Source organism: Rhea americana, unplaced genomic scaffold (genome assembly GCF_003343005.1).
Source record: "Rhea americana isolate MKP2758 unplaced genomic scaffold, rheAme1 scaffold_231, whole genome shotgun sequence".
NCBI classification, from domain to species: Eukaryota; Metazoa; Chordata; class Aves; order Rheiformes; family Rheidae; genus Rhea; species Rhea americana.
The window spans coordinates 1,262,338-1,284,302 of NW_028186348.1; the positions used below are offsets into that span (position 1 = coordinate 1,262,338).

The 21,965-nt window shown below is 40.8% G+C and overlaps 1 protein-coding gene across 1 annotated transcript in view; it reads left to right on the forward strand.

Annotated features, from left to right (window-relative positions):
* The window catches only part of LOC146595254 (uncharacterized), a gene marked incomplete at its 3' end in the record, with an annotated part of 208,796 nt that overhangs the window by 71,640 nt on the left and 115,191 nt on the right, over nt 1–21,965 (forward strand). The window contains exon 2 of the mRNA XM_085306114.1: nt 17,237–21,685. Coding sequence (XP_085162240.1) covers nt 17,237–21,685 — 4,449 coding nt within the window. The remainder of the gene's footprint in view (nt 1–17,236; nt 21,686–21,965) is intronic.

A 21,965-nucleotide genomic window follows, 5' to 3' on the forward strand; every position in this document is an offset into this window, starting at 1 on the left:
CACTGAGCAGTAAGCGCTGTTTCGAACCACAGAGTGGCAGCATAAGCAGTTTAGTTCTCCCCTCCCTTCATTCACTTTCCTTTCTTATCCCTCATTTTGCTTTTAATCACAAGCAGAATACTTAATAGTAGCAGACTGTGCAGCATACATCTCACTCAGGTGCTGTGCACTCACACACTGCTCAGGCCTGAAACATGTTCAAAACACCCACACTTGCTCCTCCAGTTCTGGGACTTGTTTGGGCAGAACTTCTGCTTCACTGCAGTTCTGGGTTGCTTTTTTGATGGCTACTAGTGAACAGGATGAAATGCCTACACTTATTTTTCTTTGTAATGGACTTGGAGCTTGAATCCAGCTCTTAAGAAGGGAAAAGCTAATGCATTAACTTCTGAAGTACATAACATCCTTGATTACTGTTTTCAAGGAGGCAAACCCCTAGAGTGTGAGTAATAAAGAAAATGGAGAGAGGAAAAGCAGAACTCTCTTTCAAAACATCTTTAAGAAGAGAGGGTGTCCCTTTTTCGTGGTCTTCCTATCAGCCAAATAGCACATTCCAAATTTCAAGAATTAAAATTTGAGCAGCAGGAAACCATTAACCATCTTACCTTCTTATTGCTCTCTGCTCCCAGCCCTTTATACTTTTTTCTACTTTCTAAAGCATGAGCAGCTTGTTCTTAGCTAAAGGACTTTTTCTCTGTCACCCATTCTGTCATGGTGCTTTCTGGAGCCAGTTTCTGCAGTGGCTGCCGTAGAAACTTCCACTGGAGCTGAAGAGAGCTGGATGGTTGAGTGGTTCTCAGTGGGAAGGCTGATAGCTCCCACCCCCAATCTTTGCCCCTTTTGTTGACAATATTTCTCTGTTCTCTCTCATGATGGTTCAGCATATCCTTGTTGGACAATCACATTATCTCCTTAAGCCTGTCAGCATTGAGGCAGGAATTCCTGTCCCTTATCCCCCTCCCCAAGTGAAATGAAGACTCAGGCCCAGCCTGAACTCCGTAGTGCCCTGCTGGGAGGGTGGTACAGCTGATCATACAGTTGCACTGCAAAAGGAATTAATTTTTCTTTCATGCTGCACTCATTTTGCATTTTAATTTCTCAACTTTGACAGATACCATTCACTTTATACTCTACAGACTGACTATATATTTCAAAATCAAGTGGTTTACAAAGTTCTTTTTGTTCCCTGAGTGGATGACTATGGACAATTCATTATTATTATTTTTAAATAAATCATGCTTGTGACTGGGATTGCACTTAGTTCTTTTCACTAGCAAAGCTGTATCTCTGTGAATTTTGAGACCTTGTCAATGCAAAGACTAAGGACTTATATTTCCACCTAGGAAAACGCAACTTGTTACAAGTCTGGCTTTGCATAAAGGAGTCGTGTAAACAGCAGCATTGCAAGAACCATTTGGGCAGTTATTAATTGCGGAAAAGTCACGCTGTCATTGTACTGGCATATGATCTCAAACTTTAGAGGTTTCTAAGGCTCTAGTCTAATGTTTTGGGGTACATGTCTAATATTTAGAGGCTGACACTGGCAGAAAAGATCTCTGTGTGCGGAACAGCGGGGCTTGGTAATGACTAAGCCTCTGAGTACTGCTCAGCTGCTCCTTGTTTTCCATTTGTTTCATTGTTTAAGTTGCACAATCATAAATTTGCAGTACTGGAATTATGCACCTGACATTTCTATTTCCTATTCCCTCTTTTTTGCTCCATTGTACAATGCATTGTGATCCTCAGTGATCAGGCAGTTAAAGGTTATCTTGTCTCCACTTGCACCTAGGATAGACCCTTCAGGCAAAATTAGGAATATATGGATGTTAGAAGTCACAAAAAGAAACTGTCATTTCTGTAGGTCCACTGTACATGGGAAGCTCTGCAGTGAGAATGAAACTGTACTTCATCCATTGATGGCATCACATAGGAAGTAAAATTATCACAAGGAAACACTTTGGATCTGAGGATATGAGATGGGGAGTTTGTATGGAGAGCGAGTACTTTCGCTGGATTAAATGATATGCTTGGAAAAAGAAGACAAAAATCTGCTTTTCCTGCTAGAAGAAATGAGATTCTTAAATTTGTTTCCCACTGTGCTGGCATGTATCACTATGCTGTCAAGGGCAGGAAATGATACTTATTAAAGCAAAAACCCAAACAGGAGACCCCATTACTAATGCTGTGGCATTGACGACTGTGTTTAAGGATGGATCTGAAAGACTGTACTTCAGGAATGTCACCAGGAGCTTGTCCTAGTCTGGTCTCTTTTTTACAAAATGTCCTATTGACTATTGGAGATAAGATACTGGGCTAGAGAGACCTTTAGTCTGATCCAGTGTTCCCATTCTTTTGTGAGATGTGGGGCAGTAGGAAATGGGCTAGCTGTGATAGCCTGCAACTCACTACGTTGTAGTCCACACAAAATTTTAAAAATATAAAGCAAAAGCAAGTGGCATATGGTCAGCTGCCCAGTCTCAAAGCTGCTCTTATTTTAGTACCTTGATTCTATGTTCTTGCTTCGTTAGAGGAGTCTTACTCTTATCAAAACGAAAGTGCTGTTATTAGCTGCATTCAGAGCAAAATTAACATCTTGACCAATAGGACTAAAACAGTATCAGAGAAGAGGCCTGAGGAGCTTCACTCCTTAGAGCTTCACAGTGCGAATAGCAGGGGAGACGTGCAGACCGTGTGTGCAAGCTGGGGCTTGCACCCAGCCCCAACTAAAACCACAACTGCACTGCCTCAGAGGGAGCAGGGCATGTCGCGCGGGCCGGAGGGTGGGAGCTGAAGGGCGCCTTCCTGGCGCCAGCCAGCAGAGCCTTCCGTTGGTTCCGTGTCGGTTCTAAACGAAGAGGTGGCCAGGTGAAAATAACAGACAAAATAGTCCTGTTACACGTGGCGAGGACAGTGCCTTTGTTTTCACTAGCTTGGAAAACTTGCAAAAAGTCCCATTTGGAGACAGGTTTTCCATGGAAACTGCTACTTTAAATGTAGTGGATTACCCCCCTATTTCTTGAGGACTTGTATGTTTATTGGGCATGGGTAAATCAAGCTATATGTGAATATTAGCCTTACTTGTTGAAATGGATTGATCTAAATCTAGTTGGTGCATAGTGATGTTCTCCAGGGCAGTCTCCCTGGTAGGGGGAATAGTCCCCCTTAGGGATGGAGAGTGGGAAGATCCCATGGGCAGGGATGTGAGCAGGCTGACAGGTTGCTGCAGTGTAAGTTAGGGCTGAGTTCAGAGCATGTCGGCTTTTCTGTGGTGCTGAGTTATGAGTCTGTGTTGATGATGAATCATTTCCCTCTGATTTATCACTGTTTCTAGGTTTAGGCTAAAGATAGTCCTTCATACTGAAATCTCAATTTGGAGAGTAAAAAGTTGATTTCCTTTCTCTCTGGTTGCTTTTGAGCTGCTGTTTTTCCCTTCTGAAAGACTTTCGTAGTTTCCTAGTGCTGCTTACATAACTGCTCACTGTAAAACCTCACCCAGCAAATCCTGCATGAGGTCAGAGATTACTGTGGGGTAACCTCCTGCATGTATCTCATGGTAAACGCTACATACATCTGTGGGATCTTCCCTCTTACGATCAAATCTTCCATGAATCCCAAGTCTCCTATGAGGAATCCTTGATCCCGTGGCTCTGTAATTATTTACTGAAAATTCCGTGCTGAAACTCCCGAAGGGTAGTTCACCTGATCCAGGGCTATTTGCACTAGTAGTTTGGAGGTAGAGACTGTGGGAAAAGAGTTCCTGTAAACCGCGCTTTTGTGTATGTCCTGTGCACAGAACAGTCCATATACACATCTGTTTTTCTTTCCTGGTGTTTTGATGAAGTTGATTATTCTGGCTGACCAGACTGACCTGAATAACAAGGCAGTTCCCCAAAGCTTTTCAAGACCAGCCTATCACTAGCAGCTGTAGTTTAAGATAAAGTAGCAGATTTGAAGAAACAAACAGATTTGCATATGCAGTGTGAATAAAACTGCTTAGACGTGAGGGGCAGGGCACGCTCCTGCTTTGAATCTGCAGAGGAGCTGTGCTAATTCATACCTTTACTAGGAGCTGTGGTAATAAGAAAATAGGAGTAATTTTAAGAGTAATACTGTTCAACAAACTCTGATACAATGTGAGTCTTCCATATCTGTGTTAAGAATTAGACTTTCTGTTCTGTTTCTTGCAACATACTTCTGAGAACTAAAATGATATTCTGCAGCTAGCTTATGTATGCAGTGAGAGTAAATCACTATTCTAGGCAAGGAGAAACCAAGCTGTAGTACATGCAATCAATATTCTTTATTTGGTGATGCTATCAAAATAGGAAGCTATATTCTGCATCACAAACTTCATCCAGAAAAGGCTGCTGCACAAGAACTTTATACAAAAATTCAGGGATAACTGAGTGTCTTTTCTAGACAGAAAAGGTATTTCTCTGTTTCTGATTCTGAGGGGGATTTAAATGTTAGCATTCATCCTGGGATAGATTGTTTGAGAGAGATTGAGGGGTAACCATGTAATGACTATTACTTAATATTCCTTAAAACCTAGTCTTAAGCAAATATATATGTTGTTTTTAAATAAATTTATTTAAAAAACTATGTCTAAGTGTATAGTGTTACAAGATCTATAAAGTTTGTGTTTTCTTTGGTTAGTATTACAGATTCCATCTGGTAATGTATGTTGCATTATTATCCAAAGGTTCCATAAATAAGACATGCTTCTGTCCAGTGAGCTGTACGGATTAATTATTATGAGGCCATTAATTGATTTGGTAGTGTTCCCTCTTGTTGCTAATTAGTATCCAAATATTTCCTGTGTTTGTATTGTGGCTTAAAAGTTGTATGACACAACTAAATCAAAGTCAGTACAAGTTTTTAGTAATGTATCTACGTAATATAGTACCAGGCTTGTTTTGTTGGTGGTGGTGGTGGTGGTTTTTTTGGTTTGGTTTGGTTTGGTTTTGTAAGAGACACAAGGAATAATAGCTATTTCACAGATGGATGGGAAGATTTTCACACTCTTGAATCTCAAGGGCTTTTTCCTGAGGAGTCTCAGTTGAAAGCTCCAGGCTGTCCCCTAGTACTTGATTTGGTGGAGCTTTCAGAAGAGCTTGAGAAAGGTAACCTCAGCTCGCACAGTGTGAGGGCGCAATTATCTCCCTTTGCTGTCCAGCAGCAGCAAGCATTCAGGTGCTTGCCAGTGGACCCAGTAGGTTTTTTTGCAGAATACAAACTTGACTTTATGCTTCTCAATACTCAAGAAACAGAAATGTTCTGGAACACTTCCTAGGATTACCCCAGCTGAAGAAATTAAGTAGGTCCTCTTATCTGATATAGGAAGTGTGAGACTTGTTCCCTTGACTCATCACTGTTGCACAGTGGTGTAATTTGTTCTGAAGGTGGGGAAGGGAAGGTATTGGTCACTTTGCAGACACAGTCTTCATGTAGCCTGTTTTTTCATGTACCATTGCTCATCATCCTTCTCCAAGCTTGATGATTGCCTTTGGCTTGTGACCTGTGCTGTACTGGGGATAAAAGGAATGTACTCAGATTTGGTATGTTACATGAAATGCTTTTCCTCTCGCCAACAGTTGGCTTGGTGCATAGTCAGGAATTTTTTTCTTGAATGTCAGAAAAAAAAAAACTATAAATTTCAATGTTGTGAAACTTGGCCACCAGAGCTTTGAAATGAAATGTTGCAGGAAGCATTCCACACATCTCTATCTTCTGGGAGCTCTAGGAAGAACCTTACAGCAAGAGCCTTACTGCAGGCTTTGTTCAAAAATCCAGTATCTCTAGAAGATTAACACTTTCAAGCCTTTAGTTGCATTGTAATGCTCCACAAGTATTTTATACATGGCAAATAAAGCTAACAGCACAAATTCTGCAAATATATATAAAACTTGGAGTGGGAACTGAATACTTGATCATGCTGATATCAGCAGCGGTCCTACACTAGTGGCTAACTGTGGTCAGGTCCGTAAATCTCAATTCCATCTTCTTTTGTAGCTTTAACTGCTCTCTATCACTGTAACCTGGAGAATATTCCATAGCTATCTGATTTTTTTTCTTTACTTCTGTTTTTGCATCTTTGACACTGCAGTTTTTCTCCTGAAAAAAAAATGAAATAAAATATTGGACTGTAGGGTGTGAATGCAACATTGATTTCTGTATCTCTGCCTTTCTGTAATCTGTTTTTCTGTAAAGGAATACCATTAAGGTGAATAGGTGAAGTCTTTCTATCTATACTTTACCACATGAAAAAAAAAAAGAGGCAGAACTTCAGTTTTCCCCAAGCAATTTAATTCATCAAAGTACTAGCACACTGATACCACATCTTAGATGTTTCCCTCTATGTGAAGCTTTTAGTCTTTGACTGTTAAAGCCTTATCCTTTAGTATTTCAATGTTACACTCCTATCCTTCCAGCTACTATGAGGGTGGCACCACCTTGCCTCCATGGTCAGATTTTTTCTCAGCTTTTTCAATACTCAAAGTGATATGGGACAGCAGTATATATATAGATGCACAGTGACAACAGGAGGCAAAGATATGCTTATTAATACCTCAAGAAATACTGGAAGCACATCCAGCAGTATCTAGGTCTTTGAGGAAATTCTCTCTCTTTTATCCTGTTATTTCAAATGGCAGTGAATAGCAGTGGATTCAGACTCACTGTGTTCATGTTACACACAAAAGCATTATGGCATAACGCGAAGCGAGCCAAGGTAATGCTGGACATCTGGCAAAGTCCAGCTGAACTCCAGTTCTTTGGATTGTCTTGCGTCCCAGAGGAGAGGTTAAATCAGAACATTGTTTATCTCAACTTGGTACACACAGTCGAGCAGCAAAGCAGCCAAAGCGTTCCGCCTGGGAAAGAAGCCGTCTATTCCCAGTGACTAATAAAAGAAGAGGGGGCAGGGGTAGAAGAGGCTATTAGGACATGGGAAAAATGTGCATCTCATTTCAGAGTGCAGGGCTTCATTTGGAGCAAGGCCAGCGCTGCAGACTCCATGCAGCTTCCACTGTACAATAACAAATCAGAACACTAATCTCACCTGAAAGTGACTGGTCCTGTTCCTAACACCATAGTCGTTACAATTTGACATTGCCACAAAAGTGTGCATGGTTCAATAATAAAAAGGAACCCTAAACAATTACCTCATGGTTCTGTTCTTTTTTCTTTTTAAAGAATTAAAAAGAAGGGTTTTTCATAACCCAGGAGGTCTTTCAGCTCTCCCTTGTACTGCTGAATCATATGTTTTGTAAGAAGTAGTCACTTCAGAAACCATTAAGTGCCTGATGAGTAATGAATAGGATTTTCTGAAAGCTTCTAGGTAAGACAGTTGGAGCCACAATTTGTCTGCCTCATCAGAGAACCTTTCCAGCGAGCAGCATGTTTATTGTGATAGCTCAATGAAACACAGCTGGTGAGAAGAGCAATGTTTTGTTAGGGCAGTCATTTGCATCAAGCCTGCTGTACTCTCTCAGGCGTTTAATGATCACTTGGCACACTGGGTCCAGCAGTTGCTGAAGAACTGGAACAATAATCTTCTATATCTACAGAGGTAGGCAGGAATTGCATTAATAAAACTCTTCCTTAGCAGCAATTACTGGCAGGAGCTATTATACTCCCTTCACCTGATCCATTAGTTCCTTACTCTATTAAGGGACAAGAGAAAGCCAGATTCCATGCGAGGGGATGTTCCTGGCACCTTTGCTTGATAAATGATTCCATACTGAGTAACTCCATTAAAGAAATGAACCACTGAACAGATACATGCTTCATGGCAATATAAACTACTAGGATCTGGCCCCACATATTTATAATCTTGAAACTGGTGGAATCTATGCAGTAGATGAACTGGTGAGTTGTTCACTGTGAGCTTGGCCAGTGCTATTGCAGCTCTTAGTGCTTACTAAGATACAAATGCAATACTGGTCTTTGCCGAACCTGCACTTGTTAACTTTATACAAACATAAACTTCTTTATAAACTCATTCTCTGTATTTATGAAAGTGTATATGCCACTATAGACATGTAATTCTGAAGTGGAAGCTTTAAGAGCATGTTTGATTGTGCTGGAGGTTGTTTCACTAGAGTTTGTCCCCCTCGCTTAGCACTCGTGCTCAGTGAGGTATAATTTGAAAAAGTCCCTTTCAGTTGGTATCATGAGACCTGTGACAACACTGTTGGGTGTTAGTAGTATGATCTTCTTTGGGTGCATGCCTGGCATTTGTGCTGAGAAGGCAAATGAAGCTACTTTGCAAAATCTCCTTAAATGAACTCAGGAAAAAGATAACACAACCTTTCTTTCAATCCACTGCTCTGAAAGGCAAAATTTAGGCTTTTTAGCAAAGCTAGGCAGTTGTCATGTGGGATACCTGTGAAAAAAATCCTTTTACTGCCTGGTCTCTAATTTACTGAATATTTGTGGATACTAACTTCCTGTTCTACAGGATCCCAGACATTTTTCTTTTCTGTTTAATCCAGACATCCCCTCCTTATGTCAAAATCCCCCTGTTTTTTTTTTTTTTTTTTTTTTTTTTTTCCGGAAAGGTAGGCTTTGAAGGTCTGGAAGTAGCACAAGATTTCTCCTGCTGCTCCTGTGACCTTTCTTCTTCCCTAACGAGGTAGTTCTAGATCAGCCTGCACTTTTTGGATGTAGCAGGATAGCACTACAGCAGAGGCAGCGTATTCTTTCTATGCCTGAAAACATTTTTGCCACCTGAAATTGGAAGTCCTGTTTTGAGGACTCTTTCTGTAAATGCTCCACAAATCTGGAAAAGAGGAGTCGTTTTTTGTTTCCCGATGTCTCTAAATTCTATCCTGGATTGAGAAGTGGGTTGCTGATCACAGGGGGCCGTGCAGCAGAGTCAAGTTCTTATCTCAGATTACAATTTCTGGCTGTGCTGCCTCGTTCCTTGCATGGAATGGGGAGGTCAGTTGTCATACTGCTGTGCTGTGAAATGTTACTTCACTTTCTCCAATGTCCATGTCAGCTAGATTCAAGCAAGCTGTTGTTACCATGTGAACTCACAGCTGTAAAACAATCTTTGTTTAAGTGACCGAAAAGGGCTCTCCGGCAACTGTTTTATCCATTTGTTTGTTTGCAGTGTACTGTATGTCCTCCTCTTTTCCTTTAAAAGACTGTACTGAGGAGCAGAAGAGAAGCTCTGCATATTCTTTGCCTTGGATGAATATTTTGGGACAAGTAGACAGCAGAAGATTAACTGCTTGTGTACAGTGGGAGTGGGCTCCTGGAGGGAAGGACAGTGAATGCAGAGACAGTGAGAGATACAACCACTGGAGTCTGCATCATGGCACAGACTGGGAGACTGCTGGGAACAGCAACTAGCAGATGCAGCACTGTACCTAAGAAATGACAGAAAATCTGCAATAGTTCCCAGAAAAGTCTTTGGTGGGTTTACTATAACCCTGACAGCTGTTGTAGTTTCTGTGAGAAGAAGCCCTAAAGAAAGGACTCGGCCTTCAAGGGCACTGGGCATGGGAAACTTCCTTTACAACCCCTTTGTTTTTCTCCATTTTTTCTGGCTGATCTGAGTTTTCTCTGCTTTAAATAGTTGGTTGTTTAGGTTTATATTCCAAAGCACTGAGGTTTCAAGGTTCCAAGCCGCTTGGGCGTCTGCCTTCTCTAAGGAAAACGTGCAGGCAGACCTGTACTGTGGCTGTCTCAGGTCCCCCCAGCTTGGCCTATTGGTGATTAACCCTGACATGGCTGGTCACAAGTTGTTTTTCAAGACTTCTCAAAGTATTGTTGGGACAATACTTAAACATCTTAGAGTTGAAGTCATTGAAAAAATGTGAAGTATGTTGAGTAAATCACTATTCTATCACTAACAAGCTTGTTCTGTGACAAAACCTTCAGTGAAACAGCTAGGATGTTCCCATGATACAGTAATGCAGTGGGCAGGTGCAGATACATGCATAAACTTGTGAATTTAGTGGACTGGAGCTTGGGAAGCAATCTGCAAAAACAAGCCATATCTCAACCATCTTCAGAACAGCAAATGATGGGCCAGAGCTCCCTTATATATGCAAGCAAACATCCTGTAAACTTCAGTTCAGCTTTTCCAACTTAAACTGCCCAAGGAAATGGTTGTATCTACACTGAAAAATTTTTCATTGTTTATTCTGAAGTTAGTGATTTCCATCTCACTCATGTCCTTTCTTGACATTCTTCTTGATTCATAATGACTTTCTTTACAGAATTCCCCCTAATGATAGAAGGAAGTGATTAAAATGCATCCTGTGACTTGGTTTCCAAGTGTTTACCTAGGCACTTACACCAGTAGAAAGAAGGACTAAAATACTGAGACATTAATTTTTGTTTCTAAAGTAGTAACATCTAATACCCAGTTTAGGCATACCTATTTGTACAGAATACAAAGCTGTGAAGTAGAGGATACCAAAGAAAACTAAGACGTCTACCTTCCTGGAAAAATGCATATTCTTTAGCTGCAGAGCCTAAATAGCAGTTTACGTTCTACTCTATGTCATTTACATGACAGCAGAGAATAGAAATTTTCTCTTAGTTTGCTTCATAGATATTTTTTTAGTTAAATAAAAAGTTTTATGTTATTATTATTAAAAAATTATTAGTTCTTCTGAGCTAGTGGAATTGGCTATTATAGCAGCTCATTGAGAAAGGATGTCTTAAAACTGTGATTATCTAGGCCTATATAGGAATTTGCTGCAGGAGACTGCTGAAACATCCCTGAATTATCTGAGTACAGGGATGGGATGTGTAGAACCCTCTGGCTTCCTCTAAGTGACCTATTTGGCTGGGATATAGCAGTGAAGACTGGGGAGGAGCAATTGCATTTTGCTGCAGGGTTATTTCCTACAAACTGCTGGAACTAAGAAATTTCCCAGTCCCTTGGTGTCAGTGACTATTTGTGAGATTTAGCTGATATAATAGATCAGTGAAATCTAAGGACTCCCTAAGGACTCTTCTCCAATCTTTGGATGTGAAAGATCAGAGGATTTTCACAACTCTGGTGTCAACTGCCTCCTTTAAAGAAACGATGAAGAAACTTTCAGGGCACATTAAGCTCAGACAGAGTGTGATATTTCAGAGGTTTCAATTCAGGCAGCAGGCACAACTGCCAGGTGAAACATTCATGACCTTTGCCTTGGCACTGCAAGAATTGGCATTAGCCTGTACTTTTGGCTGTTGGCAGGAGCAGCTGATCCTGGATCAGCTGGCAAAGCAGCAGATATTGGCAAATTCAGCAGAAGCTTCTGATGGAACTTGACACTTTGACTCTAACCAGGGCAGTGGAGCTGGGATCGCAGATGGAGAGAGTGTTGCAGAAAATGCACCCCAAGATTATTTCAGCACTGACAAAACAGTGGGAGAGCCAGAGCAGCAGTAATAAAACTTGGAATATAAGAGATGGTAACTGCTGTAAACACTGGTAATGCTGGGGCAGGAAGAAATTCTCAGCCCTCGCAACAAAATATCACAAATAGCAGCAAAATAAACTCACCCCATCTTATCACAGTCCAGGATCATCTGTCAAAGTTACAAGGAGGCAGCACCTGGGCTGGCAACTGAGGTGTCCTGCCACTTCAAATACGAAGCACAGGCGAGTCAGCAACTGCCAGGTAGGCTGTTGTCTGCCAAGTGACTGGAAAACAGTGACAGAAAACTGAAGATCGGCACCTGGGACCAGACTGTGTAACGCGGGGGTCTGCTGCTTATACGGATCCTAAGTCTAGACCAAATTATAGTACTCCAGGTTATACATCAGTACTTGAACACCTAAATAAAAACCTTTCCCCTACAGAGTGAGGTTATTGGCTGTGTGACGTTAGGAATTATTACTTTTGCTTTTTGCCTTTTGCAGGACTTAAATCTTGCATGTAGGGTTTTAGGGGGGTTGTAACAGTCGTTTTCCAAGTGTAAAAGCAGTATCTCTGCACAGTTTCTGGTGTATTATGTTGGCTGAAGGCTTCTATTAAAAAAATTGGCAGAGAATTAATATTATTAATGGAGTTTTGAATTTGGTGTTAAAGGAGACTGTCTGCTACCTCAAGAATATCTTCCTAGCTAGCTATTGGACTTTGATAAACAATGGTTGTGTGAAGAAGCAGAAGTCAGGGGATTTGTATAGACACCTGTAAATAAAGATCACAAAAATTAGCAACATAGGAGGTTACAGGCCAATGGACTTTTTCCCCCCTTTTTTGTTAAAGAAAGTATGATTTCAGCAATGTCTTCTCTGATTCTGACAAACCACTCTCTACCTGGTGGAAACAGTAATAACACTTCCAAAGGAAACTTGAGTCAAATCCGATGACAGGAAAATAGTTAGCAGAAATAATAGTAAACTAAGAGACCCCAAAACACAGTGTCTGCGGAATCACGCACTTTTCAAAGACACAGTTGTCTGTGGGCTGCACACGCGCAGGTTGGAATGTTGTCCCCCTGACAGCCTCGAAGGAGATAGAGTTAGCGTGTGGTTTTAAAGAGTTTCTCCCTGTGCTGCCTGATCGGTCATTGCTGAGTTCTGTGCTATGAGTTGAACAGGAAAGCTGCGTTCCCTCCCAGCTGCCCTGTCTGGAGAACTCTCCCAAGGCAATTATTTATGATTGAGCTACTATAAGTATAATTAAATATTTAGGCTGGCCCGAACAATTGTGTATCATACCTCTAATTACACGATAATGTAATTATGCCTGTTATTAGTGCTAATCCTGACAAGCAATGAAAAAAATCATTGAAGTTAAAACTATCTGCTGCTCTTTGCATATTCAGCATTGAAGCAAGTGAAAAGGCTGGCTGAAGAGTAATAAGCTGTACTGAGAATTACTCTGGCCTGGAGTAATGCCAGCAGAATCTTCAAAGACATGAAAGTGTATGATTTGCATACTCTTATTTCCTTTTAAACATCACTTGATCTTTGTGTTTAAGAAAGAAGTTGATGTCTATTTTCTCAGATAAAGTTTACAGCTTTTTGGATGTTTGTGTGGTTCTGTGTGCCATTTTTCTTTAAGTTACCTTAAGATGGTATCAAGTGAGACAAAGATTTTTTTTTGGCCTGGTCATGCTTCTAACTCAGTGCTATGCAAGCAAAATCACCAGGTAGGAGGCTATAGCTATTGTATTCCTGATTCTTCAGTGCTGACAGCTGGACTTCAGTTTAGACATCTCTTCTCTGTGGTTGAACTGATAAGCTTCCAAATTTCTTTGTTTATTCAACCCTGGGCACCTAAGGAATCATATTATGGATCAAGCAATAGGATCTTGCTTACCTCGAGTCGTGTAATCCCTACCATATGGAGTGGATATTAGTTAATAGGTAAGCAGATACACAGGGCATTTTTCGAGCCTGGGAACAGCTGAGGAAGGTATGACCTAGTCTAACCACACCTGCTGCTCCTGCCTGCTCACAGTTCTGCTGTGCTGGGTTTTCTTCTGCAAGACCTTTTCCCCTTTTCGTCACCTTGTGAAATTGGAGGAATGGGGTGTGATGAGTTACTGCACTTCCTTTGCCTCTTTCACAGAGGAGTGCTATCTAAGCTGAAGTCTAGTTTTCAGTACGGAAGTAACTGAAGAGACCTGCTCTTGAAAACACCTTCTTTGGACAGCAGTTTCTTACTTGGAAAGATGAGGAAGAAAGTGAACTGACTGTTGGCTGTCTTGTCCCCTAGTTAGACTAAACTCAAATAAGATGTGAGGATGCAAAGTTGTGCTGTACCAAGGAGCTTGAATTCACTTCCTGAACTCATGAGCAAGAGAGAGCTTTTTGTAGTCCCATGTCTGAAAATCATCCTTCCCATGTTCTTCATTTGACCACTGACTTCAAATCTGATGCGGTCTGCCTTTAAGAGTTGTTTTTGACTGCAAACCCTGTAAGTTGATTTTCTGTTTCTATAATGTCAGCAAGAGTCCAGAGAGCAGATCACCCTCCAGGGCAACTGTGTGAGAGGCAGCTACTAAAGGTCAGTAGAGGCAAGTGGAGCAGGGAAGTCCTGACACATTTTGTGCAGGAGGAGGTCCTGGAATGCAGGACTCCACATCAGTCACTGCCTTGCACCTCCCATTTCTCACATACCCTTTCCTTCAAAGTATTCTTTGAGTTAACAGTGTGGTTAACAGTGGTTACAGAATGGTAACGGTCTGATTAAACGAAAAAAACATATGGTTCTAAAAATAGAGTAAATGATCAGATTTTGTATAAGGCAAACAAGCCGTGTAGTTCATCAAGTTCCCTCTGACCCCCAACATCATTGCTGCTGCATGCTTGGCCTTTCCTCGTCCTATTGGCAATGATTACAGGAGAGAGGGAGAGAGAGCAGGTGAGAGAGAGAGAGGGGGAGGGAGAATGAGAATTGACTTGGTATTATAAAGCAAGCAAGAAGATACTCCTGCTTTTGTTAAAAAGTAATCAGATATCTAACAATGCATGCCTTCTATCTGCTAAAGTCAAAAATGTAGTGAAGCAAAATATTCTGTTTTGAAGTGGCCAGCAGAGGGAGTATTGCAATGCAATACTCTTCAAATAGCAGGGAAGTTGTTTGAGTCTGAATTTTAGTTTTTGCATTCCAAGTTTTATTTGATATGATTAATTGCTTTATTGACTAAAACAAATGATCTTTCTATGTTCCAGAACACTAGGAGTATTAACTATTGGTACAATTTAATATTTTACATTTCAGGAGTGACCTACATAGTACTTTTGCTAAAATCTCGGATTTCTTTTAGTGCCAGTGAACTGTAGCTTTTAAGTATACCTATGCAAATAATCCTTGCTAATATTTTCTTATCTGATTTGATAAAAAATATCTGCATTGTATTTCTGATGTAAATAGTTTACAAAACTTAATGGAAGAAATAAATCACAAATGCAAAACACTGGGAGCCATGAACTTTTCTGATTTGTGCAATCACATTGTACCAAGAAATTCTTGCACATTTATCATCTACATAGCACAGTAAATTTTTATGCCTCTTCACCGGCTTGCCACCTCGTTTGCTGGGCAGTCCTTTTACTGGTGCAAAACTTGTTCTGTAGCACAGTAAGGGACTGGAATGCATCTTGTATTTGTTAAAGGGAGTGTTTATTTCTCTACACAAGCTGTGTCGGACCAGGGGCGTCATCCCAGCCTCTAGATGGCACCCAGATTACGTACCTTGTTTTATCTTGGCCAACATTTCTGCTAGGTTGTATGTGGTATTAGGGGTATTAATGTTGGGGGGGGGAGAGAAAATGTTTTGGCATTGGGCTATAAAATGTTTTCAGGTTTGGAACTGGTTTCCTGAAAGAAATCAAAGGAACTGCATAGTCCCTCTTTTAGAGTGCAGCAGGCCACCTGCTTGTGTCCATGGGGACAGTTGGCCATCTTCGTTACTGAGTTCCTACTTGCCTGAGCAGTTTTTGTCTTAGTTTATTGCCATCCATAAATTTGCGTTTGGAACACAGTTGAAGAGGCAGTGCTGTTACTGCTGAAGAGCTGCTCCTCTGCTCATTGCTGTGTAAGCCAACTGCTACCTAGTTCACGCCGTGCTATCATTTTGTGAAATGCTAGTCTCCACTGCCTTAATGCTGGTCATTTCTGTTCTGGTGGTAGTGGGATTTGACATTACTGAAGAGCTCAATTACATGTATCACTGATTGCACACAGTAAAGGACATGTTTTTCTGCTGGCTACATGACTTGTGTTGCAGTTACATTGCAATTTGGTTGGGCTTAACTGTGTGAAAGTGATTTCTGGGCTTGATTTGAAGCATTGAACCTCCCTCCCCCATTCAGTTTTTATTTTCATTCTTTTGTCAAGAGAAAATACCAATCTTTGTATTCTTAGCCCCCTCAGAGATGTCTCAAGTGTTGAACATTGGATAAGTACAGGAGAGAATGGTAAAAATGTTCTTAGGAAATACTTTCAGAATTGAGACAGATCTCCCTTCTCTCTCCAACATTTTATTTGCTTCAAAACTATTCATCCTCCTCTATTTCCTTGGTTTACCACAGCTTCCCTGTGGAAATAACCTTGTTTTCCTAGTGCCTTCCCTCTTCCAATTTACCTTCTATGTTTTGGGGTCTGGAATTAGAAGCTCTGTGATGTATGCTTTGTTGGGATTTGAAATTTGACTTCCAGTAGAAGGACGGACTCCTCTGTGACAGAACTCGCCGGTGGATGTGACGCATGATTAAGGCCAAGGGTTCTTGTGTTCTAATTTGACTGCTGCTGTTCAGTTGTGGGTTTTTAGAAATGTGTTTCACTACTTATTACCTCAGTTTTCACATTTTGAAATGTGCTGATCATTCAGGTGATGGCCTTATCAAAACCTGGTGAGATAGGTGTCCTGCATTACAGTTAAAAGGCTACCATTCATATAGCCCTTAATTCTAGATGTTAATAGACTGACGTTGTAGTCAGCTAAATATCTGTATTAGTTACATTTGTAGAATTTCTGACTGTAGCCGTACTTGAAGCCAACAGAGAGCAAGTACTGTTTTTACCTCAGCAAGACTTGCTGTGATTTCATTTTCTACTTTTGACTTGAGAAATATCCAGACTTCATTCTGATGGTTAAAGAGAAAAAGACTCAGACTCTCTGAATGTAGCTATTTGGTACAAAGACATTTTCTAGTATTAAATGTATGGTTTTGATCTTTCTCCTCTCAGCCACTGATGTGCATGTGCTCTGATAGCTAGGATGTGTAGTGCTCCTGATATAAACCTTCTCTAAAATACGATAAAAAATTTCTTTTACCTTTGCTTCAGGCTGTAATGTGAATACTCTCCAGTTATCTAAGTGCAGAACAGTTCTGCAGGTATTTGTACTGCTTTTTTATAATTTGAACAGTAACAATTATGTCTCTGGTTTATAGTGTAAACCTCCTCTCTGGATTTGAAGACGGATTCATGAGAATTTTTAAATCTACTGACAAAGAACAATTTCCTTCTGACTTACCTGAATGTGAAATGTAGCTTGGGACTGCACTTTGAAAAATGTGCCCAAAAGTCATATTTCAGCTTCTGCATAAATAAAAATAAAAATCAAAAAGCTTTAGTTAAGAAGCATTTAGAAACAAAAATGAAGAAATAGAAATAGGAGGACATCAATAACTGAAATGGCAAGTAACTTCCAAAGTCATCAGTGTATCATAAATGCACTGTGTTTTAAGTCATTTTTCTAATAATCCCTACTATCGTGTAGCATGTTCATAGTTAACTAATTCTTTTCTTTTTGTTCATAGACCCCAGAGCCGGCTGAAAACTATGTCAGTGAAGGAGAGTTGGAAGATGATCTAAGCTCTTCCATCCCAAGCGCAACAGAGCTGGAGTTACGTGGATCCAACCAAGAAACAGATGAAGATTATTTTGAGACCCTATCACATCAGAGTGATTCTTTGTCAGATGTAAAAACTGAGCCTTATGAGAGTGCATCAGACACAGAATCTGTTGCCAGTGATGTAACTGGGGAAACTTGCTTGGATTCAAATTGCATTTCTGCTGAAAAAAGAGATCTATGCTGTACTCTTCCTAAAGCAAAGGCAGAAACAACACTTTATGAGTTTAGGTACTCAAAACAACCAGAATTTAGCCAGTGGGTGGAGTTAGAAGTGTCTTCCAAAATAAAAGTAGCACCAAGGAAAAATGAATTTTGCATACAAATGGCGAAGTCAGAATGTGAAAAAGTGGGAGATGAAGAGCAAACAGTAACTAGTGGTATTTCTAACACAGAGAACCAAGTGAATGAACAGGGCATTGTATCAAAGACAGACAGAAAGTTGGTAGCAGAAGGACTGCAAATGAAAGCAGAGTTTAAAAGCAGTAAAGGGCAATCCTATACCAACTCAATACCTGCTGAAGATGCTATTACAAGACAAAAGAAACAGCCTGCAGTATTAAGTATTTCTTGTTTCAAAGCAAACTCAGAAAGTTGTTTGATTTTTCCTAAGGTACAGAAACTTTCTTTCCAGTCAGATGCAGCACCAAGCTGTAGTTTGCCTAATATTCATTTTGAAACAAATGGAACTTACCATAAAAGATACACTGAGGCATCTGACTATAACTATGAACTAGATGCTATGTCCAATATAAAATACAATAAGGGGAATTCAGTTAACAGTGAGGAAATCATGGGTAAAAGGATAAAACAAGAAAGTGCAGAGGCCACACTGACAACAGATTCATTCTTTTACCAGAGCCACCTCAAATCAAAATCTCAGCCACCACTCACAAGGTCAGAGATTGCAGAAAGTAAAACATGGCATAGTGTACCTGAAAATATAAGTGCTCAAGGCAAGAGAGAGTACCTGGGGAACTGTTGTCATCTGACAGACAAATTTAGATGGTCATGTTCCAGAATACATCTTCAAGAGCTGGATTTTGAATACACTTGGAAAAACTTAGGAAGGGTAGCTGTCAGCCCTGAAAAAGCAATAAAAGTAGATGGCAAATCTAACATAAATAGATCCCTTAATACCAGCATAGACTTAAATGAGGGTCGATTTTCTCAACCAGCAGGTTCTCACCAATATGTTTATTTTAATTTGCAGTCTAAATCAGACACATGTGACCTTAGCCCAGAAGCAGCAGGTACGTGTGATGATAGCTTATCTTCAGCACAGATAGATGCTTGTGAGTGTAATCCAAAAGAAAAAGAGACTTTATCTGCCATGGCTTGTGAGCCAGTGATCATACATGTGGAAGAACTAATAAAAAAAGGTCAATACAAATCAGAGAGGTATCTGGAAACACACAGATTCCCTTGTGATATTAATGTTGAATCTGACATTGGTGACACTGAGAACCCAGCAGCCTACCTTGTAGATTTTCCTGATGTTGTAGAAAATACAGGTTGGGATTGTTCTGTGAACTATGTTTCCGCTGGTAGAACACAGCAGAACACTTTGGATGATGATAGCCTTGATTCTATTTTGTCAGGTGTAGAAGTCATGGTAGGGAAAAGAGGGTTAGAGGATCCTTCTAATGTTGGCTTTGATTGGAAAGTCGTGGAAACTACATTGCAACCAGGTGGCGGTAACACTAGGGCAGAGCACAAAGATTCAATGCAACAAAGTACGAGTTGCAAAACCGGTGCCTTAAATAGTCACTCTGAGCCAGTAACAAATGAACATCTTGCTTTTCAAGGAAGGGATGAAGACAGTGTCTTTGCTCTTGAAATGTCTCCCAGATCAGATTATATACACCAGGGAAGACATTTAACGAATATTCCAGAGTTAAAGCCTGCCTTGATTATAATATCTGTAGAGCAGAAAGGATTACAGTCCAAGACACTGAATGATGACCTTTCTACTGAAACAGTAACTGGAACACTGAGAGACCTAGTGAGCAAGGATTTGGTGTCTCCTCATATTGTCAGCAAAGCTCATGACAATCCAGAAAGAGTTCTGAGTGAATGCTATAGCTGTGAAGAAGAAATTCTGCCCATCCACCCCTTTCCTAGTAGCGCAGAGGTACTCCCTGCTTGGGATACAGCTGAAGAAAAATCAGAAGTTTCGCAACAGCAATTAGAGAAAACAGATCTGATTTCATCTTTAGACTTCAGCTGTTGTAATTCCACAGTAACAAGTGGAAAGGTGGAATCTAGGAGAGTTACTGTACCCTTGGGCAGTGATATACTTGTTACAGAAGACCGAGCAGATAAATGTGATGAAGCACGCTTGAAATCACATAGCAGAACTGCCATTACAACTTCTGAGGTGGGGCTTCACGGAACAAGAACAGATTTTGAGTTAGAAACAGAGCAGCTGAAAAAGTCATGGGCTGAAACAAGGGATGGCCAGGTGACTAAGGAAGAGGAATTCAAAGAATATCAAGGTAGAGATGAAGACAAATATATAACCCTTGCATTAACACTGGAGAAGGACAGTGTAAGCAATCTGTGTCAGGGAAATGGTGCTGATGATGACTTCCAAGGGCCCAGCATCACCTCCAAACAAGAAACAGGCAAGCAAGGAACCAAAGGCTGTAATGGTTCAAAGGAACAAATAAATATTTGTGAAGATCGTTCTACTAGAGAAAAAGAAGAGGTGTGTTCTATGGAAGACACAGCCAGCTCTAGCAAAGACAGTGCACTGAATCTGGATGTGTCTGATGTTTTTAACTATTCTGTGAAAAGGGAGACCCATAACGCCTGCAGGCTAGGCCTAGATAATATAAGTACCTGCAGCACTAACAGTGAGGAGATGGATGAGAGCCCCTACCACACCCTGGGAAGTAACAGCAGTCTCCATAAAGCCGTGCAAAAACTAACGAAGAATGGGAATACTGGGAAATCTCCCAGGTTTTCAGTTTTCTCAAAAATGACATCTTTCAGGAAAACAAAGCTTACCACAGCAGAAAATCAAGGAAGCAGCAGTTTCTTTGGTAGCAAGGCAAAAACAGAAGAACTGGATGCTGGGAGAGAGGATGAAGACACTGAAAGTTTACAATCTTTTAAAAGCTTTTCATCTGGGTTTGGTTTCCACAGGAAGGAAAGCTATGCCTCTGAATATTCTGATGATGATGATTTATTCTATGAGAGACCTGCAGGACTATTCAACAGAATGAGCCTGAGGAAGGCTTCTGGCTCTGGTCGGATACTGATGGAAGATATAGATACAAATTCTACTTCTCCCACACTGGCCACTGTCAAATATGCAGATGGACACATTTCAGCTTCATCTGTAAACAATGACAGTGAACCTTTGGAATACCCACGAATTCGAAAATCCTTCCTTGAAAATGAAAACAAAAGAAGCAAAAACCCTGAGGGTAAGAAGTTCAGGACAAGGCTGGCCTTGGCACACAAATCCCTTTCAAACTTATTTGAATCCAAATCTCCAGAAAAAGAAAACACTGAGCAAAGCTCAAGAGTATCACTGAAATATGAAAGGGAGAAAGTGAAACTCCGCCAGAGCACCTGGAAAGCTTTTCTAAAAAGCAAGGAGGCAGATGGACTAAAAAGGCCTGTCTTGGCAAGCTTATCACCCACACCGGAGAGTCTTAACACAAGTAGGGAGCATGTGATGAGAACATCAGTAGAGAGACAGGATACTTCCAGTGGACAAGCATTTTTGAAAGCAGGAACAGCTGATGACTCCTTGACAGATGCCAACTCTTCTGACCCGTCTGTGGAGCCTGTTGATGGAGTCAATCATATGTTGATTCCTTCACCAACAGATATGTGGAGGAAACGAATGCAGTCCCATGACTCGAGCATGAAATACTCACAGAGTTCAGACTGTGATGAACAAAAGGAGGCCCTGGGCAACAACTTAAATGCTTCTCTAGAGGAATATTGGATGAAATCTCCATTTAGTCCCAGTGACTTGCAGTTGCCTTTTAATCAGTCAAGTCCGTCATGTCCACAGCTCTCAAGTTATGAAGGTAAAGATATGCCATGTAGGCCCATGAGTCCTAAACCACAGAGCCCACGGTCCACTTCTCAGTGCAAGAGCTTTCGTTATCCTGGAAGAATATGTGCCACTTCAATGATCTCTCTTGGGAACAATGCTGCAATTGACAGCAGTTTGGAAGCGCCTGAGAGACCAAAGACACTGAAACCCAGAGGTAGTCTTTTACTTTCTGTACACTCATTGGACAATGAATACCAGAAGGATGACAGTGGGATAAGCAGTCAGTCCCAGATCAGCTTAAACACAGCCTCTTCCGTTAGTGACATACTCAGAGATGAGGTGAGTTAATGTCTGTGAATGATTGGTTGGTGGTTTGCAGAGTCTTTTCTCTTAATGTGGTTAAGGAATTCCAGTGAAACTCTGTTAAAAGATGACTGAACATACTGATTAGATTGGTGCATAAAGGTGCCTCTTTGTCTAAGATAGGATGCACTAGTGCTAATGCATAATATGCTTCAGACAGACTGCACAGACGGCACTGCTATTTTTTAAGGCTGAGCCTTTAGCTGGATCTCACACCTCTAAAACAAGGCAGAACTGAGCCTCGTGACTGTGTAGT